The sequence below is a fragment of the Prunus avium genome, chromosome 4 (assembly GCF_965620075.1).
Source record: "Prunus avium chromosome 4, drPruAviu1.hap1.1, whole genome shotgun sequence".
Taxonomy (NCBI): domain Eukaryota; kingdom Viridiplantae; phylum Streptophyta; class Magnoliopsida; order Rosales; family Rosaceae; genus Prunus; species Prunus avium.
The window spans coordinates 37,421,007-37,435,261 of NC_142287.1; the positions used below are offsets into that span (position 1 = coordinate 37,421,007).

Sequence of the window (14,255 nt, forward strand, 5' to 3'; positions counted from 1 at the left end):
ACGACTCAAACACAAATTAGCATAAAAAATTAAGTGTGAGTCGGGTCGGATCGGATCCATAACACATACATTTCTTAACGGGACTGAGTCAATGTTTACTAGTTTCTCATCATCCTTTCTTTTATTTCTCTCTTTTTATTTTTATTTTGGGGTTACATTGGAGGAAAAAAAATTCCACTGGGGTTCGATCCCGGATGCCATGGGGAAGAGAGAATCTACCACGGTGGGAACCCATTTTTCTCTCTCCTTTGGATAATTCGATTTCAAGTAAAAATTTCAATAACACCCATTTAAGTGGGACACTTAAATAATTACGACCCCATAGAGTAACTTAGCTTCGTAACAATAAAGGTTTACAACAATTAACAAAAACAACATACACATTAGTTTTTGGCTAAAAGTTTTGGCCTTCTTTTAGCTGGTTCCTATCCTGGGTTAAAAGTAATGGAGTGGTGCATGGAGACAAGAAGAAACTAGTTCAACGTTTAATTGGAGTGTGCATCCGCTCAACAATTTCATTTACCGCAGCACGGGACATCACCAGTGTATCATGCTGCAGGATGCTGTATACGTTCAAACCCTGCAAAACGTGTGCAATACACTTGAGTATTTAGGGAGAGAAAGAGACAGGTTTTAGTTCTTGTGAATCAAACATTTTCAACAACGGAAAAAATTTTGTCAAAAATTTGTACTCTTAAGCAATTGCTAATGTATGAAGACGCCCGCTGATCTTCGGAATAATGTGTCTATGTGGAATGGCATCTCATCTCAGGCTGCATATAGTTTGCTAGCTATAATACAACACTTCTTAAGGGTCAGAAAGAGCAACTTGCTACTGCGGGCAGCACATTCACATAATGTAAATTTTGTGTAGCCAACTTGAGCTTTTCAGGTAAGATACCATCTACCAGCAGAAGTTTCTTGGAGTTCTCCATTTGCTGGATTTAGTTCACAATATTCTTGGTTTTATGTGTTGGGACCTCAAAATCATCAAAAACCAGAAGCTGCAGTTTCATACAGTTTCTCTAGTTAAGTTCCATTTAAAACATAAAAGTTTAAATATTTAATTAAAATAACTCAGCCCCATTAGCACACAAAGCAAGAAATCCATTCAGACAGAGAGAGGGAGAGAGAGAGTTGCCTTTCCCTCTGCTGCTCGAGCTGTCAGAGCAATCTTTAGCCCTAGACGCCGAACCTTCTTATTCAGCTTAAAAGCATGGCTTCGTGGCTTAGGACCGTGCATTGTGGAACCTCCTCAGAACTGTTAACACCCATTAAATTCATTATGCAAAAGCATCTTAAAGGCAGAGTTAGACTGAAAATCAAGAAACATGCTAATTTCAAAGCATGATAAAATCAGTACCTGGGGGCTACGCAATGATCCCTGCCTCGCTCGACCAGTACCCTTCTGATTCCATGGCTTTCTTCCAGTCCCACTAACCTCACTTATAGTTTTTGTTGAATGTGTTCCCTGTAGACCACTCAACAAGCATAAGCTTTTTTCTCTTCTTTCTCACATTCACTTGTGTATAGAGTCTCACCAACATTATTTCAGTGGTTATTACATAATTTTTGCTAGACCTTCAAAAGTATTTTAAGCATGGACGACAAGAATTTCTTAACATATGACATGTGAAAATAAAATATAGAAAAGTTATTGGTCAATTGACTTCCTCTTATGCAAGAACCCACATACTTTGTATTTGATCCCGAATGCTCCACAACAAAAAAAAAAATCTCACTAAAGCAAAGACTATGTACTTCCAAGTGGCATAGCAACTAAGATTCTTTTCTTTTTTTAAAGTTCAGGAACAGAATGCAATATTTGGTCAGCCATCGTTAGTGCCAATCTTTACATGCTTGAGGTGTCAATGCTTCAGTTTATATAGATAAGTCAATACCTGTTGCCGTTTTGCTAGCTGCCATAGTACAACCCGATGAACAATATCCTTCCTAATAGGTACATCAAAAACATCTCCAGGCAAAACTGTGAAGCCTTTATCTTCGTAATGAAAATTTGTCACCGGAATTACAAGGTCCTGACAGAGCCCTATATTACAATAAACAAAATCATTAAAGAAGTTCTGCATATTTTTTTTATAGATAACATTAATAAAACATCCTTACAGCTGGTTTATAATGTAAACCCAGTAAGTAATATATAAATTTTACCAAAAACTAACAATTGAAGCATACCTACACTTGCCTAGCCTGTGTTTTCACTTGTCTCAATTACTATTTGCAATGGGTTTTAAGTAGGAGAACATCAGAAGCATGCAGTCATTCTCTTTTATATCCATTGCAGAGATCAGGGACAAGACATTTGAAATTTATGCCAACAGTTGGGCAAAAACTTCAGCCCATACCCACTGTATAACAATTAATGCAGGCATTTCAATACTTATAATGCTTTTCCTAGGTAACATAAACCTGAACACAAGCAATGTTTTGTGACCTTTCCTCATACCTATAGTACCCTCTGATGCAACCACAGGCTTTGCAGACAATAAATTAGAGGGAAATGCACCTCCACTTGATTCAGGAGTTGAGAAAGAAGTTAAAAGCCTTCGATTTGCTAGAAAAGATGATCCAGCCTATATTAAGATACAATATAGTATGAGTTCATTACTGAGTTCCAAGGTATACAGAAAGCAAAGAATCCAAATAAATCACCATGTTGAGTATATGAACATGCTGCACTGATTCATATGATAATGCTTTCATGATATTCTTTTCTTTTTTTAATGTAAAAAAAATTCAGGTACGGTGGAATGAAAAACAGATATGATGCAAGAATACCTTAGAAATAGGTGACAATTCTTCACAAAATAAGATATCCCCTGGAACATGGCCACATAAATCTGTTGAAGGACCAAAATAAAGGTACAAAAAGAAAAATATTTGCAATGCCACAAAATGTTCCAATCATGTAAGTCAATAACAAACAGCTTACAACAAAAGTATACACGTCCTCACCGAGAGAAGCATGAAATGATGGATATAAACTACTTGGAGAGTCACAGCGGCCCGATGCTAAGACGGAACCAAATGAGCTTAAAAGCCTTCTGGATACTGACAAACCCATACTAAAAAACACTACCAAGACTTGGCCGAATTATATTCAACTGGTTATGTACATCCACAAATCAGCTTTCTCAATGTTCCCACTACAAAAGGACACACCTTTAGACCCTAAATCAATGTTTTCGTTAAATATACATATATATATCAAATTGATAGTTCATCTATCATGCTCTCATTACCACTAGAACTATTGCCTACATCCCCAACAGCACTCATTTCCTGTTCGAAAAGATCATATTTTTTTAAGCTGAGGAATGATAAACGAATGGTAACCTTAATTTTTTTTTCTCAAAGTAATATTCATCCAAATACAATATTGACAAAGCAATACGAAGATAATAAGTGCCCAGACGGTGTAAGAGCTAATAAGAACAAGAAGCAAGTACCGTATCCGTATGGAAGTAATCGATGTAAATCTGGCCGTCGAAATGCATTCGGAGATTTACAACCTCCAATCCTCTTCCTCCAGACAGAGAGAGAACGTTTTTTATTTAGGAGGAGTGCAGAGCGAGAGAGTGTGAGCTAGCCGGAGGAGCCAGGTCTGGTGCGGAAAATGACAACGGCAAAGCCGACTCCAATATTATTAGATTTTGGGCTTTTTATGCAGCAGCCCCAATATGAAGCCCAAGTATTCTACATTGGGCTGCTGTACTATTTCTTGTATTTTAATTTTTCTCACGAATAAAAATGAAAGTAGAATGTAATCGTCAGCAAAAAATAAATAGAAATTAATTTTTTGTTTTCAAGATTGTTGTGAGGGCCACAATTTTGTATTTTGATTTTTCTTTTCTACTCATACTACATATATTAAAAAATATTTAACCTACTAACATATCTAATTATTGGGACATTCTCCAATAAATATTTAAGTTAAAAGATTAATTACCAATTTCTAACAATCTAATGGCCCAAATTAAAAGTATATAACCAATTTTTAACATAAAATACTTATTAAAGATTTATATGATACAGTAACCTTTAGTTAGCGGGTTTTCTCTTGTTAGCACTCCAAACCATCAGCACTATCTATTGTACACTCTTATGGTGTTTTTTTTAATTTTTAAATACACCATCTCTTCCAACCCAAAAAAGGCACCCTAACCATACCTAAAATTTATAGCAAAACTTCAATTCAAAGTGGAGAAAGAGTTGTTTGAACTTTTAGATGCAAAATCAAACAAGCAATTTAAGTGCTAAATATCGTAATAATAAATAACCCCTACATAAATATATATTAGTACACATAGATGATTGTGTGACAATCACAATCCAATTGTCAAAAGGTCATATATATATAAATTTTCCGGAATGACTACAATTAATAAAGATATTGGAATAATCTTAGCATCATACTAATTAATTAGTTGGCATGTTGTTGTTGAGTCAGAGCAATGGGGGAGAAATATCCATGGGAAATGGGTTGCCCAAGACAGTGTCCATGTAATAGTGGCCAGGGTGTGTAGCATCCATCACCACAAACTGCATATCCTCTGAAGGCTTCCAATGCCTCTTCCTCTGGTTGATAAACCAGTTGTTTATTTGCTTCTGGTCCAGCCCTGTCGATTCTGCTAGTGCCAGCTTCTGCGACTCCTGTAAATGCATCAACACACGCATGCGTAGGTATGTAGGTACATATATACATATATGCATAGTGAGATGAGTGAGAGCAAAAACTACGTAGAGCCTACGAAATTATTGATGAACAAATCCAGCAATTAATGTCTAGATAAATTGATAATAATACGGTACCGATGGATAAGGCCATTTGTAGTGTCTGCTCCACCAATCCAGCAACTGTTGCCTCGCTTCTTTAGGCAGCTTCCCTTTCTTCCTCTTCTTCATGAACTCCTGCTTCAAACTGCCCAGATATCCACTGTACTTGCGCAACAGCTGACCTTTTAGCTCCCTATCTTCTGCTTGTGGATCTATGAAGTTGTTATTAACATCAACCTCTTCCTCAGATGATCCATTCCTATCGAGTCCATCGCCACAAACTGATGACACACATCATGAATGCATATACAAGTCCATCAACAAGGAATTGAATCAAAATCTTTAACCATGGAAAAATTGAATAAAAAACAGGGGTTCCCCAAGAATCCCTAAAGTAAAGTTATAGATTGACAGTGCAGATTTAAGTGCACAACACGCACATTAATTTGGTTTATCGCAAGGAGCAATGGATACATTATTCTCTTACAAGAATCACAGGCATGCCATAACACAGAATTTCCGATTTGTACAAAAACACTTCACCAATATTGTTTCTAGACATCGCATTTTTTACAGCTAAGTGATGCATTCAGGTTAAGAAGAAACTAGGCAGTTTTGTGGCAAAACAGGGTCAAACTTTTGTACTGTATACATTGGCTGCTCTAGTGACATTCTTTAGGGCCTGTTCCATCTTGTAGCCTCTCTTTATCAATTCAAACTGATTCGATCTTTGTAAGGAGCCACTGACCTCTTACACTTACGAGGAAGAAAAAGCACCTAATGATTTAAAGGTCAAAAGTTCCAGCTGGGTTCAAATAAAACTCAGTAAGGTCTATTGCTCTATGATATGATAGTTTTACGCATAAATTCTATAACAACTTGCAGACATATCCTTCACAACATATTATCGAAAACATACATTGCTGCTGTAAATTCAGCCTTTGATATATTCTAAGACACAAGATTTAATCTAACTTTATTTCCTTTTTCCCCTTTTTCTTTTTGCTAAGGATTGAGTAGAATTATATCCCTAATCATGAGGAATATATTCAGCCCCCAGAATGAAAGTACTTTTGAGTTCTTGAACAGCCAAAAAGTGTATCCTGTAAATAGTGTGTGATATTCTTTTTGTTATTGGGGGAACTTTTTAGACCCATAGACATTCTTTTTCCATATCCAACAAAGACAACAGTCACAACTCCATGCAGAAGCAGGCCTACTTTATCCAAAACATATAAGGCATGGATTTAAGCTACTTAATCCTACTTTGAAATGCAATTTACCCAAAAATGCAATCGCCACATATCAATTCCAATGTGGGCCACACCAACACAGAAATCCAGTATATATACGAATACATAGGCCAACTGCAGACACATATACTTCCTCCCAAGGTTACAAGGAATTCTAGGCTATATCCAAAAATAAGAACAAAATTAATATATACATAGGTTAACAGCTAGCACACCATTCAAGGACACGGCTGTTAGATTAGCTAAGGATTTGTTCGATGAGCTGCGACTCCATTTAAATCATTAGTTTGTGTGATTAAATACTCATTCATGCATTCAGAGCGAAGTTTCTCACTCAGTAAGCTATTAATCTATTCTTAGTAAGCTACTAATCAAGTATTTCAAACGAATCCCAAACTGCAAATATGAGATAATTCATCAAGGGATTATATAATTAGAATATTGAAGCTAAAGCCCCATTTTCTCTGTAATCAAAGTATCCGCTTAACAATCTGTAAAACCTTCATCACATGCTTTCTTTATTGTAATCTAATTAAGGAACCTATATCCATTCCATTGCACAGCCAAAAGAAAATAGAAGGAATTGTGTCTATCTAATCATATGCAAGCGTAAACAGAATTGAGTGCAGAAAAACTGACACCTTGAGTCCAACACGTATATAATCTAGGAACCAAATTGTCAACTTCTATCTAATATCTTGGGTTGTTTAAGCCTGCCTATCATAACATTTGGGGCAACCAATTCAAGTGTAGTATTCTTTGCGATGAAGACTCGTGTCGTTACAAAAACACCTACTGTGATTTTAAATACTAACTAAAACTTAAATGGACATGTTGTACTAATGCAAATATTTAGAAAGATAGACAATGAGGCTTTCACAAATCTTGGATTTTGGAATGATCACAATTGCAATAAGCTTTATTCTATATACCAACCATAAAATAAGGTTGAACAGTAGTACAAAAACTCATTTCCAAAGTAAATTTCTTTTAACAAATCTTTTCTTTATGTACTTACCAGTAAGCATTAAGAAACAACAGCATACACACTGCAAATACACTCCAACTTTGGCAATGACAAGACAAAATTATAAAAATTAGCGTCACATGAACATAACCAAGATAATCAGTTTCAGATCCCGGGAAAGCAACAGTTGTTTTAGAGTATCTAAGCAATGCAATTTGAATCTAACAATTACACAGATCTTTTCAGCTTTCACGGAGTGATTAAACCCTAACTAAATATTTACAATACCCTAATTAGAGTACATAGGCTTCTTCCAAACCTCACCTCACTCGAAAGAGCACAAAGATATTCAAAGATCCATTATTTAAACTGAATATAAATTTTCTCTGTCCACAATCTGGGTTCAAACAAACCCTAGTCTCTAGGACAGCAGTTGCTTCAGCATTGCTATATATATAAATGAAAGGGGGAGACAACACAAGCCAAACCTTTTGTCTTATATTTATATAAGGTGCATCGGTGTTAATATCAACCAGGTAAAAAAGAAGGTTAAAAAAACTCGAAAGAAGCAAATCAATCTCATTCAATTCACAAACACCGAGAAGAGAACTAAAGCCAAAAATCTACGCAACTCCAACGATTTGTATATAGCTAAAAATAACATAACTTGCGCGTGGAAACCTAGCTAGTAGAAACAACAGTTGAATACACGCCAAAAAAACTGAAAAATATAATTACATAAGTTATAGAAGTAGCTAATTATTTAAGCAATAAACTTAAAGAAGAGACTTGAAAAGGAGAATGTAGACGAACTGAGCACCCACGTTGGGAGACATGCTCTTCACTAGGTTGATATATCCATCCTCTTTCTAATAAAATAAGCTTACAGGATCTTAGAACCAACATCCATGCATGGCTGGTTATTATATTATTTTCCTTATTAAAAAATTCGGATGATTAAAAAAAATCAAAGAAACAGTTTAAATCTTGCTAGACTCACTAAAAAATAGTTGGAAAGATAAACAGTGATAAGAAGATAGAGGAGAGAAAAAGAGAGAAGTGATGATGACCTGCAGAATCGGAAGAAGAAGAAAGAGTGAGGGCTTTGAATTGGGACTCAACCCTCTGCAGGAAGATCATGGCTTCCTTGAAGGGTTTGGAAAGCTCTTGCTCATACTTGGTGAGCATCTCGCAGTAGGCCTCCATGAACTGATCCAGAGCTGGATCTTCACCCAGACACCCTGATCCGCTGCTGCTACTCATCATTTGACCTATTGACGCTGCTGACGCGCACGCTTCTTCCAGTCTTGCCACCACTTCAGGCGGTGCCCCAACCTGCACTCAAATTCTTTTCAAATAAATATTTCGACCTTTTTTCCTGTATGTGAGAAATTATATAATGATGAAAAAGCAACAACACCAGCTATCAATCGATCAGCTTGTTTGAAAGAGGTTTGACTCCCTCATCACTTTACTTCCTCGAAACATAATTACTCAGTAAAGCGTGACAGCAACAAGTACTTGATGTCCAACTTCATCAACTATTAATTGAGGTTCTCAGATCCAAAACTTCCCAAAGAAAAGAAACTTGCAAAGATCAATTATCTATCACTTTCAGGCATAGGGTATCTAAATTTGTGTTTTTTTTTCTTTCACCAGGAACAAAAGAAGAAAAGGAGGCAGAGTTGTAGTCCTAACTCCTACGTTTGTGGGGGAATTAAAAGCAGATATACTTGGACATTGACGTGGTTTAATCTTCACCTTTTGACAGTTGATATAGGAGGCCAACAGACGGTGATAGTGAGGGTGAGCCATGATCTTGGCTTTGACAGAAGAAGAGGAGGAAGAGCTGCTGCCGTCATGGTTGCTGTTGTTGTTGTCCATGAAATAACAGGCGGCAGCTGCTGCAGGGTGGTTGTTGTTGTTGGGGTGGTGGTCGTTGAAAATGAAAGAGGAGATGCTATTGCGGTTGTGGTTGGATGGAGGTAGCTGGGGAAGCTGAAACGGAGTAGTGGTGTTTGGGTCTGCATTAGTAGGATTAGTAGGATGGTGATGTTGATGATGATGGTGATGAGAGTGATGGGAAGTCATTAGAGCTGGCACCATCATCATGGGACATAGTCCTCCTCCATTACTACTACTATTTTCTCCAAAAGCCATCATACTACAAGTGCCATTAGAACCACCTTCCATTCTCTCTCTCTCTCTCTCTTGCTATCTTGTCTTTCAATTTACAACTTTCCTAAAGTTATTTTGTTCACTTGGCTTTGCTATACTCCAAGAAAGAAACACAAACAAAGAACTAGTCTCGTCTCTGTCTCAAAGTCTTTTTCTCTCTCCTACGCAATAATGTTTATTTTTTGGGTTGCTGTCGATCTAGGTAGCTAAAGAAGGGGGGGGGGGGTGTGTACATGCACATGCGCATGAATGGATCTGATCTCTCCAAGGGAAGGAAAGGGGAGAAGGGAGAAGGGTAGAAGGAGAAGGGAGGGCTCTCCCGGGTTTTATGCTACAAACTTTGAGCAGGCTTTTAACAGGGAAATCCTAAGTTAGTGAGAGTGATAGTGGTGGAGAGTGGGTCAGTTAATGTAGCGTTTGTTTTTCTCCATTTGCTGGGGTCTGCCAGAAAAGCCTGCTCAGATTTCCTTTGGAAAATGCCTTGGTTTTATCTCTCTCTACACATGCATTAACTCACACAAACAGTACTTTCTCTTTTTTTGTTTTGTTCTTTTGACAACTGCTGGGTTCAGTTCAGACTTCTGATCTTCTTAACTTATATACAATATTTGGGGGGGTATTGGTATTGTTGTACACAAACACAAGTGAATGACTGTGAGAGTCATTTATTCATATGCAGAATCCGCACGCGGGGGTGGAAAAAGAAAGGGCGGTGGTGGTAATTCACTCAAACTTGAAACTCAGCCGGTTTCATTTCATATATATTTATTGATGATAGATATTAGATAGGGTATTAGATAGTGGTCATGTGAATATATGTATCTCTCTCTCTTCTCTCTCTCTTCTCTCTCTGTGTGTCGTGTGATGCAAAGCTTTACCTTCCCGATGAAAACTCTCACCCTCTTTTCTTGCAGTGGCACTGCTGCACTGCCATTACTGGCAAAGAATTATGAGAGAGATAGACAGCCAACGATCGATCAAATCGAGGAAGAGCTAAACCGGCTGGACACACACACCCCTAAATAAATGGCTAATAGTATGTCTTTCTTTCTTTCAACTTTCAACTTTCAACTTTCAAACTTTGATGGATGGAGAGAGAGAAAGAGAGAGAGACATAGGTTTTTTTGGGGCATGGAAATTGGGAATCACTACTGCTACTACCTAGCTACTCTCTCTCTCTCTCTCTCTCTACAGTACTCCCTTTGCTGCTTTTTCTTGTTTACTACTGGAGCTTGATTGCAATCTGTCCACTCATTTTATATTCGCACTCTGTTTCTTGTCCTCTTCTTCTCTTATCTTCTCTTCTCTTCTCTACAACGCGGCTACGCCCCAACACCAGCGGCAGCCCCAGCCCCAGACACAGCCCAATACCCATCACATTCACAATGTTCATAATCATCAATTAAATACAGTAATATTTAATAAAGAATATTAGTCTTATCATACTTATTTCATTTTTTATCATGTGCAATTGTCACTTGTACTCATCCCTATCGGATACTCAAACGCGTCGAGAATATATGTTTGCTATTTTCCTTTTCTCCATACTTTGACACTTGTTCTTATAAAGGAAGGTTTGGTATTGGTACTTACATCAAATTCAAACCAATCATTCCTTTTACATTGATTCAAATCACAATTTGACTTGGAGGAAGAATTAATCGTTAGATACTGGATTCATATAGTAATTTCCAACTTCAATTAAAAGCAGTCAACTGGATAATTATAATGACAAAAGGGCTTGCACATCATCAGCTCATGTGGTACTTTATTATATTTTGATTGTTATTAGTTAAATTTGGGTTTATTGTACGTAACGTAATGCTATTTTGTTGGCATCGATACTCTTAATAAGTTATCAACATCATGCATCCTATATCCATCCTTGTTGTATTTGCCAGATTTGCTTTGTAGATACAATACTCTACAAACAAGAATTTTCCACAAAGAAAAATACAACGGCATGTCTACGAGACCGTCTGAAGAAAAGAAAGCCTTTTCAGTTTTCTTGGATTTGGGCCAAGTGAAAAATAAACTGACAAAATCTTTTTACTAAGCAATATATATATACGTGAATAAAATCTCTCACTCCATCCCATTAATTATTAGTCAGAGTCATAGCATCTAATCTGTAATTATTTGGAATGGAGAAAGAAAAAAAAAAGTAGGTTTGCTGCAGCTAAAAAAAAAGCTGGTAAAGCTAGTGGGACAGTCCGAATGTCTCTTCCTCAAATCTCTCTCTCTCTCTCTCTCTCTCTCTCTAGTCTCTACATCTAATGATCTAGGTTCCAATTTTCTCTCTCCTATTAAAGTTGGTAGCTCTATGTCCCAATGGAGCTCCATCGCTCCAATCCTGCGAAATCCGCAGAAAACAATTGCTCCAATCAATGGAGAACAAATTGTCTCCACTCCACTTAATAATCCCTCCATCCAATCCAACACATTGTTTCCTTGTACCCATTGTCCATTCTCTTCTTACTTTTCTCAACACATTTTTTTGTACTTCAATCCATTTATTTGTTAATTTACAGTCAACAGCGCATTATCGTATATATTTGTTTTGGATTTGGATGAACCAATTATACTTACCCTACCTACTTTTCGTAAGGGAATGCAAGCTTAAGCTCAACTCTCCCGCAGCTGATATATATTCCTTTTGCCCAATGTTCATCTTATTTTTCTCATTTTACATCTCTAAATAAATGGAAGGTAGCTAACAATTTAACAAGGGCCCCCCTTTAAAAGGGAAAGAGGAAGGAAAAAGAAGTGAATTACCGGAATCTGGCCAGAATAGACAAAAGAGTTGGGGAAATAATTTTCAATGGAGGACACTAGATGATGGTTTGAACCAGTGGGTCCTAAATCTCCTCATAGATATCCCGTACGCAATAAATCAACCCATATAAGATATAGAGATTGATTGGCATTTCAAACTCATTCTCAGGCAGGAAGCTAAAGACAAATCAATTCGGGAATTTATTTTTTTAAAATTTTGTCCTGGAGTTTTCAGGAGGAAGCTACAGAGGAAGCTACAGAAAGTACTGAGCCAGCCTCTGAACATGACACTACAACCTGGGGGTGATGGTTAGGGTTTGGTTTGGAGTTACGGTTTTATAGGTAGGTATAGGGTTAGGGTTAGGGTTTGGAGTGAAGGAGGATAATAGTACGCGAATCCGTCACAAAAGCGTAAGAATAAAAAGCAAGTAAAGAAAAAAAAAGGTTAGAGAGACGTCACTGGTGTGAAGTTTCAAGTGTGAAGTGTATAGAGGGACAGGAATGCTAGGCCCCTTGCAAGCAAAGCTTTTCTGATGCACTTTACGTCATGTCCATCAACAGTTGTTTGATAGAAGAATTGCTTCATTTCTTACATTTAAAAATATATATATATATTTCGAAAGACCTTTGATTATCACAAATTGTTAGGGATAAAAGGATAGAATGGTCACGTCGATAAACAATTTACTATTACTAACGCATTTGATAAAGTTATAGCTTTATCTCTATCTCTATTTTTGTAATTTCCGTTAGTTCCTATTTAGTAAAACAACTTTAATTTTTAAAATTACTATTAATCTCATTTAAATATAATTACTTAGAAAATATTTGTACATCTTTGTTTTCAAATTCTTATTAGGGAAAATCTGTAATTGTACCATTTTTTAAGTTGAAAATATAAATATTTACATGCATGCTAAGTAATCACCCAAACGCAACCCACTTTTTAGTGTTTCATAAATTTCTTTTTCTTTTTCCCAGCAAGGCAATACGACTGTCATTTGTAGCATAAGGGCATGTTGTTTAAGTTATTTGGTCCGGGTTGGCTGAACAATATAATGTTGAAGAATATCGCCGTGGCCTAAATAAATACAACATATAATAAATGGTTCTACTACTAATATCACTGTGGTCTTTTTATATAAAATCTCATATCTATTGAGCTTTGTAGATTGTTAAGTTTGGAACAATATCGGTGTTGTTAGTAGTGGATCGCTGACCCATCTCTTTGAAATTTAACAAACAAAACCTTGCCTATCCATGCCCGTGATTCCATTCCATGTTGAAAATCTCTTAAACACTCTTCATGCTTAGAATCCCCTCAAGCGCTGAAATAGTCAAATAAATGGGAAATTATGGGTTTTTTTTTTTCGCGCTAAGAAGTTGAAGTTATGATTTGTGGTTGCTGAAAAGGTTAAAAGGAGGGAGGTTACTCCATCCCAAGGCCACGGAAGTTATGATTTAATGTGGAGAATATTGTTTTTTCTCAGTTTAATATCGTAATAATCTTAGCCTAGCAGCTTTGTGAATGAAAATAATTAACAATATATAGGAAGGATATTCCCACAAGAAGGAGAAAGATGAGAAATCCAATTTCAATCAAATGAGGTTGATATGTTGATTTTCACATAGTACAAATGAGTTGTAGCTATAGCTTAGCTAGCTGCAATATTAACAGTCTGAGTGAGTATATGCGTATATATTTACAAAGTGGTTTGTTCTTGTTGCGCATATTGTAATTATTCCATTTGGCTCCATATATATGTTCTGTTGTTCCCCAAAAATGCAGCCTTCCAGCTTCTTCTTTTTTTCTGTCTCATTTCGTTTTCATCTCTTTTTTCCTTATTTCCCCAATCAATGGCTTCGGTTTATAGACCCTGCTTTTGCCAAAGCTGTCATTCTATGGCATTGAGGAATCTGAATTCGTACAAATACAACGGGGTTTTGTTGCCAATCTTGTTGCCCATTGGTGAAAAGCGAAGATAATGCTACTTTCCAAACAAAAATAATGGTGATGGGCAATTTTCTTTCTAATTCATTGTAAAATTTATTTCTTATTTTAATATTTTTACATATCAAATGATTGAAAGAAGAGAACAAAAAATGATTGAATACAAATCCAATGGCATTCTGTGGGTGATCGTTGTTAGTGAAGCTCAATAAGTCTGACACAGAGGTGTTCAAGTTCAATCAGTGTGTATAGTGTATATACTACTTGAACTTGAACACCTCTAAGAAATAAAAAGTAGCAAAATATAAGAAAATTATGAGACTTTGCTTAGGAA

At 36.5% G+C, this 14,255-nt stretch overlaps 1 protein-coding gene, 1 long non-coding RNA gene and 1 pseudogene across 3 annotated transcripts; 1 reads left to right on the forward strand and 2 right to left on the reverse strand.

The window, feature by feature from the left end:
• Positions 1 to 274: 274 nt before the first annotated feature.
• On the reverse strand, positions 275 to 3,645 carry LOC110761502 (uncharacterized; annotated as a pseudogene). Its single transcript, XR_015835127.1, has 9 exons — positions 3,471 to 3,645; positions 2,977 to 3,167; positions 2,800 to 2,840; positions 2,468 to 2,594; positions 1,902 to 2,050; positions 1,364 to 1,471; positions 1,142 to 1,261; positions 834 to 1,004; positions 275 to 580 (listed from the first exon to the last, which is right to left on the reverse strand). The product of XR_015835127.1 is annotated as an uncharacterized LOC110761502 (transcript).
• A 639-nt stretch (positions 3,646 to 4,284) lies between these two features.
• Positions 4,285 to 9,358, reverse strand: STM (KNOX/ELK homeobox transcription factor). The gene is made up of 4 exons (XM_021964003.2): positions 8,779 to 9,358; positions 8,088 to 8,352; positions 4,834 to 5,078; positions 4,285 to 4,674 (listed from the first exon to the last, which is right to left on the reverse strand). The coding sequence occupies exons 1-4, from the start codon at positions 9,208 to 9,210 to the stop codon at positions 4,468 to 4,470; spliced, it is 1,149 nt and encodes a 382-aa protein (XP_021819695.1). The 5' UTR covers positions 9,211 to 9,358; the 3' UTR covers positions 4,285 to 4,467.
• A 44-nt stretch (positions 9,359 to 9,402) lies between these two features.
• LOC148295378 (uncharacterized) lies at positions 9,403 to 10,740 on the forward strand. Its single transcript, XR_015835201.1, has 2 exons — positions 9,403 to 9,913; positions 10,110 to 10,740. It is a non-coding gene; the product is annotated as an uncharacterized LOC148295378 (long non-coding RNA).
• Positions 10,741 to 14,255: the final 3,515 nt, after the last annotated feature.

Excerpts from the sequence above, each read along its gene's own strand:
- STM (XM_021964003.2), bottom strand. The coding sequence starts at position 9,210 with ATGGAAGGTGGTTCTAATGGCACTTGTAGTATGATGGCTTTTGGAGAA. Across the intron at positions 5,079-8,087 it reads TTCTTCTTCCGATTCTGCAG|TTTGTGGCGATGGACTCGAT; the intron begins GTCATCATCACT and ends GTGTGTCATCAG. Across the intron at positions 4,675-4,833 it reads ACAAATGGCCTTATCCATCG|GAGTCGCAGAAGCTGGCACT; the intron begins GTACCGTATTAT and ends ATGCATTTACAG.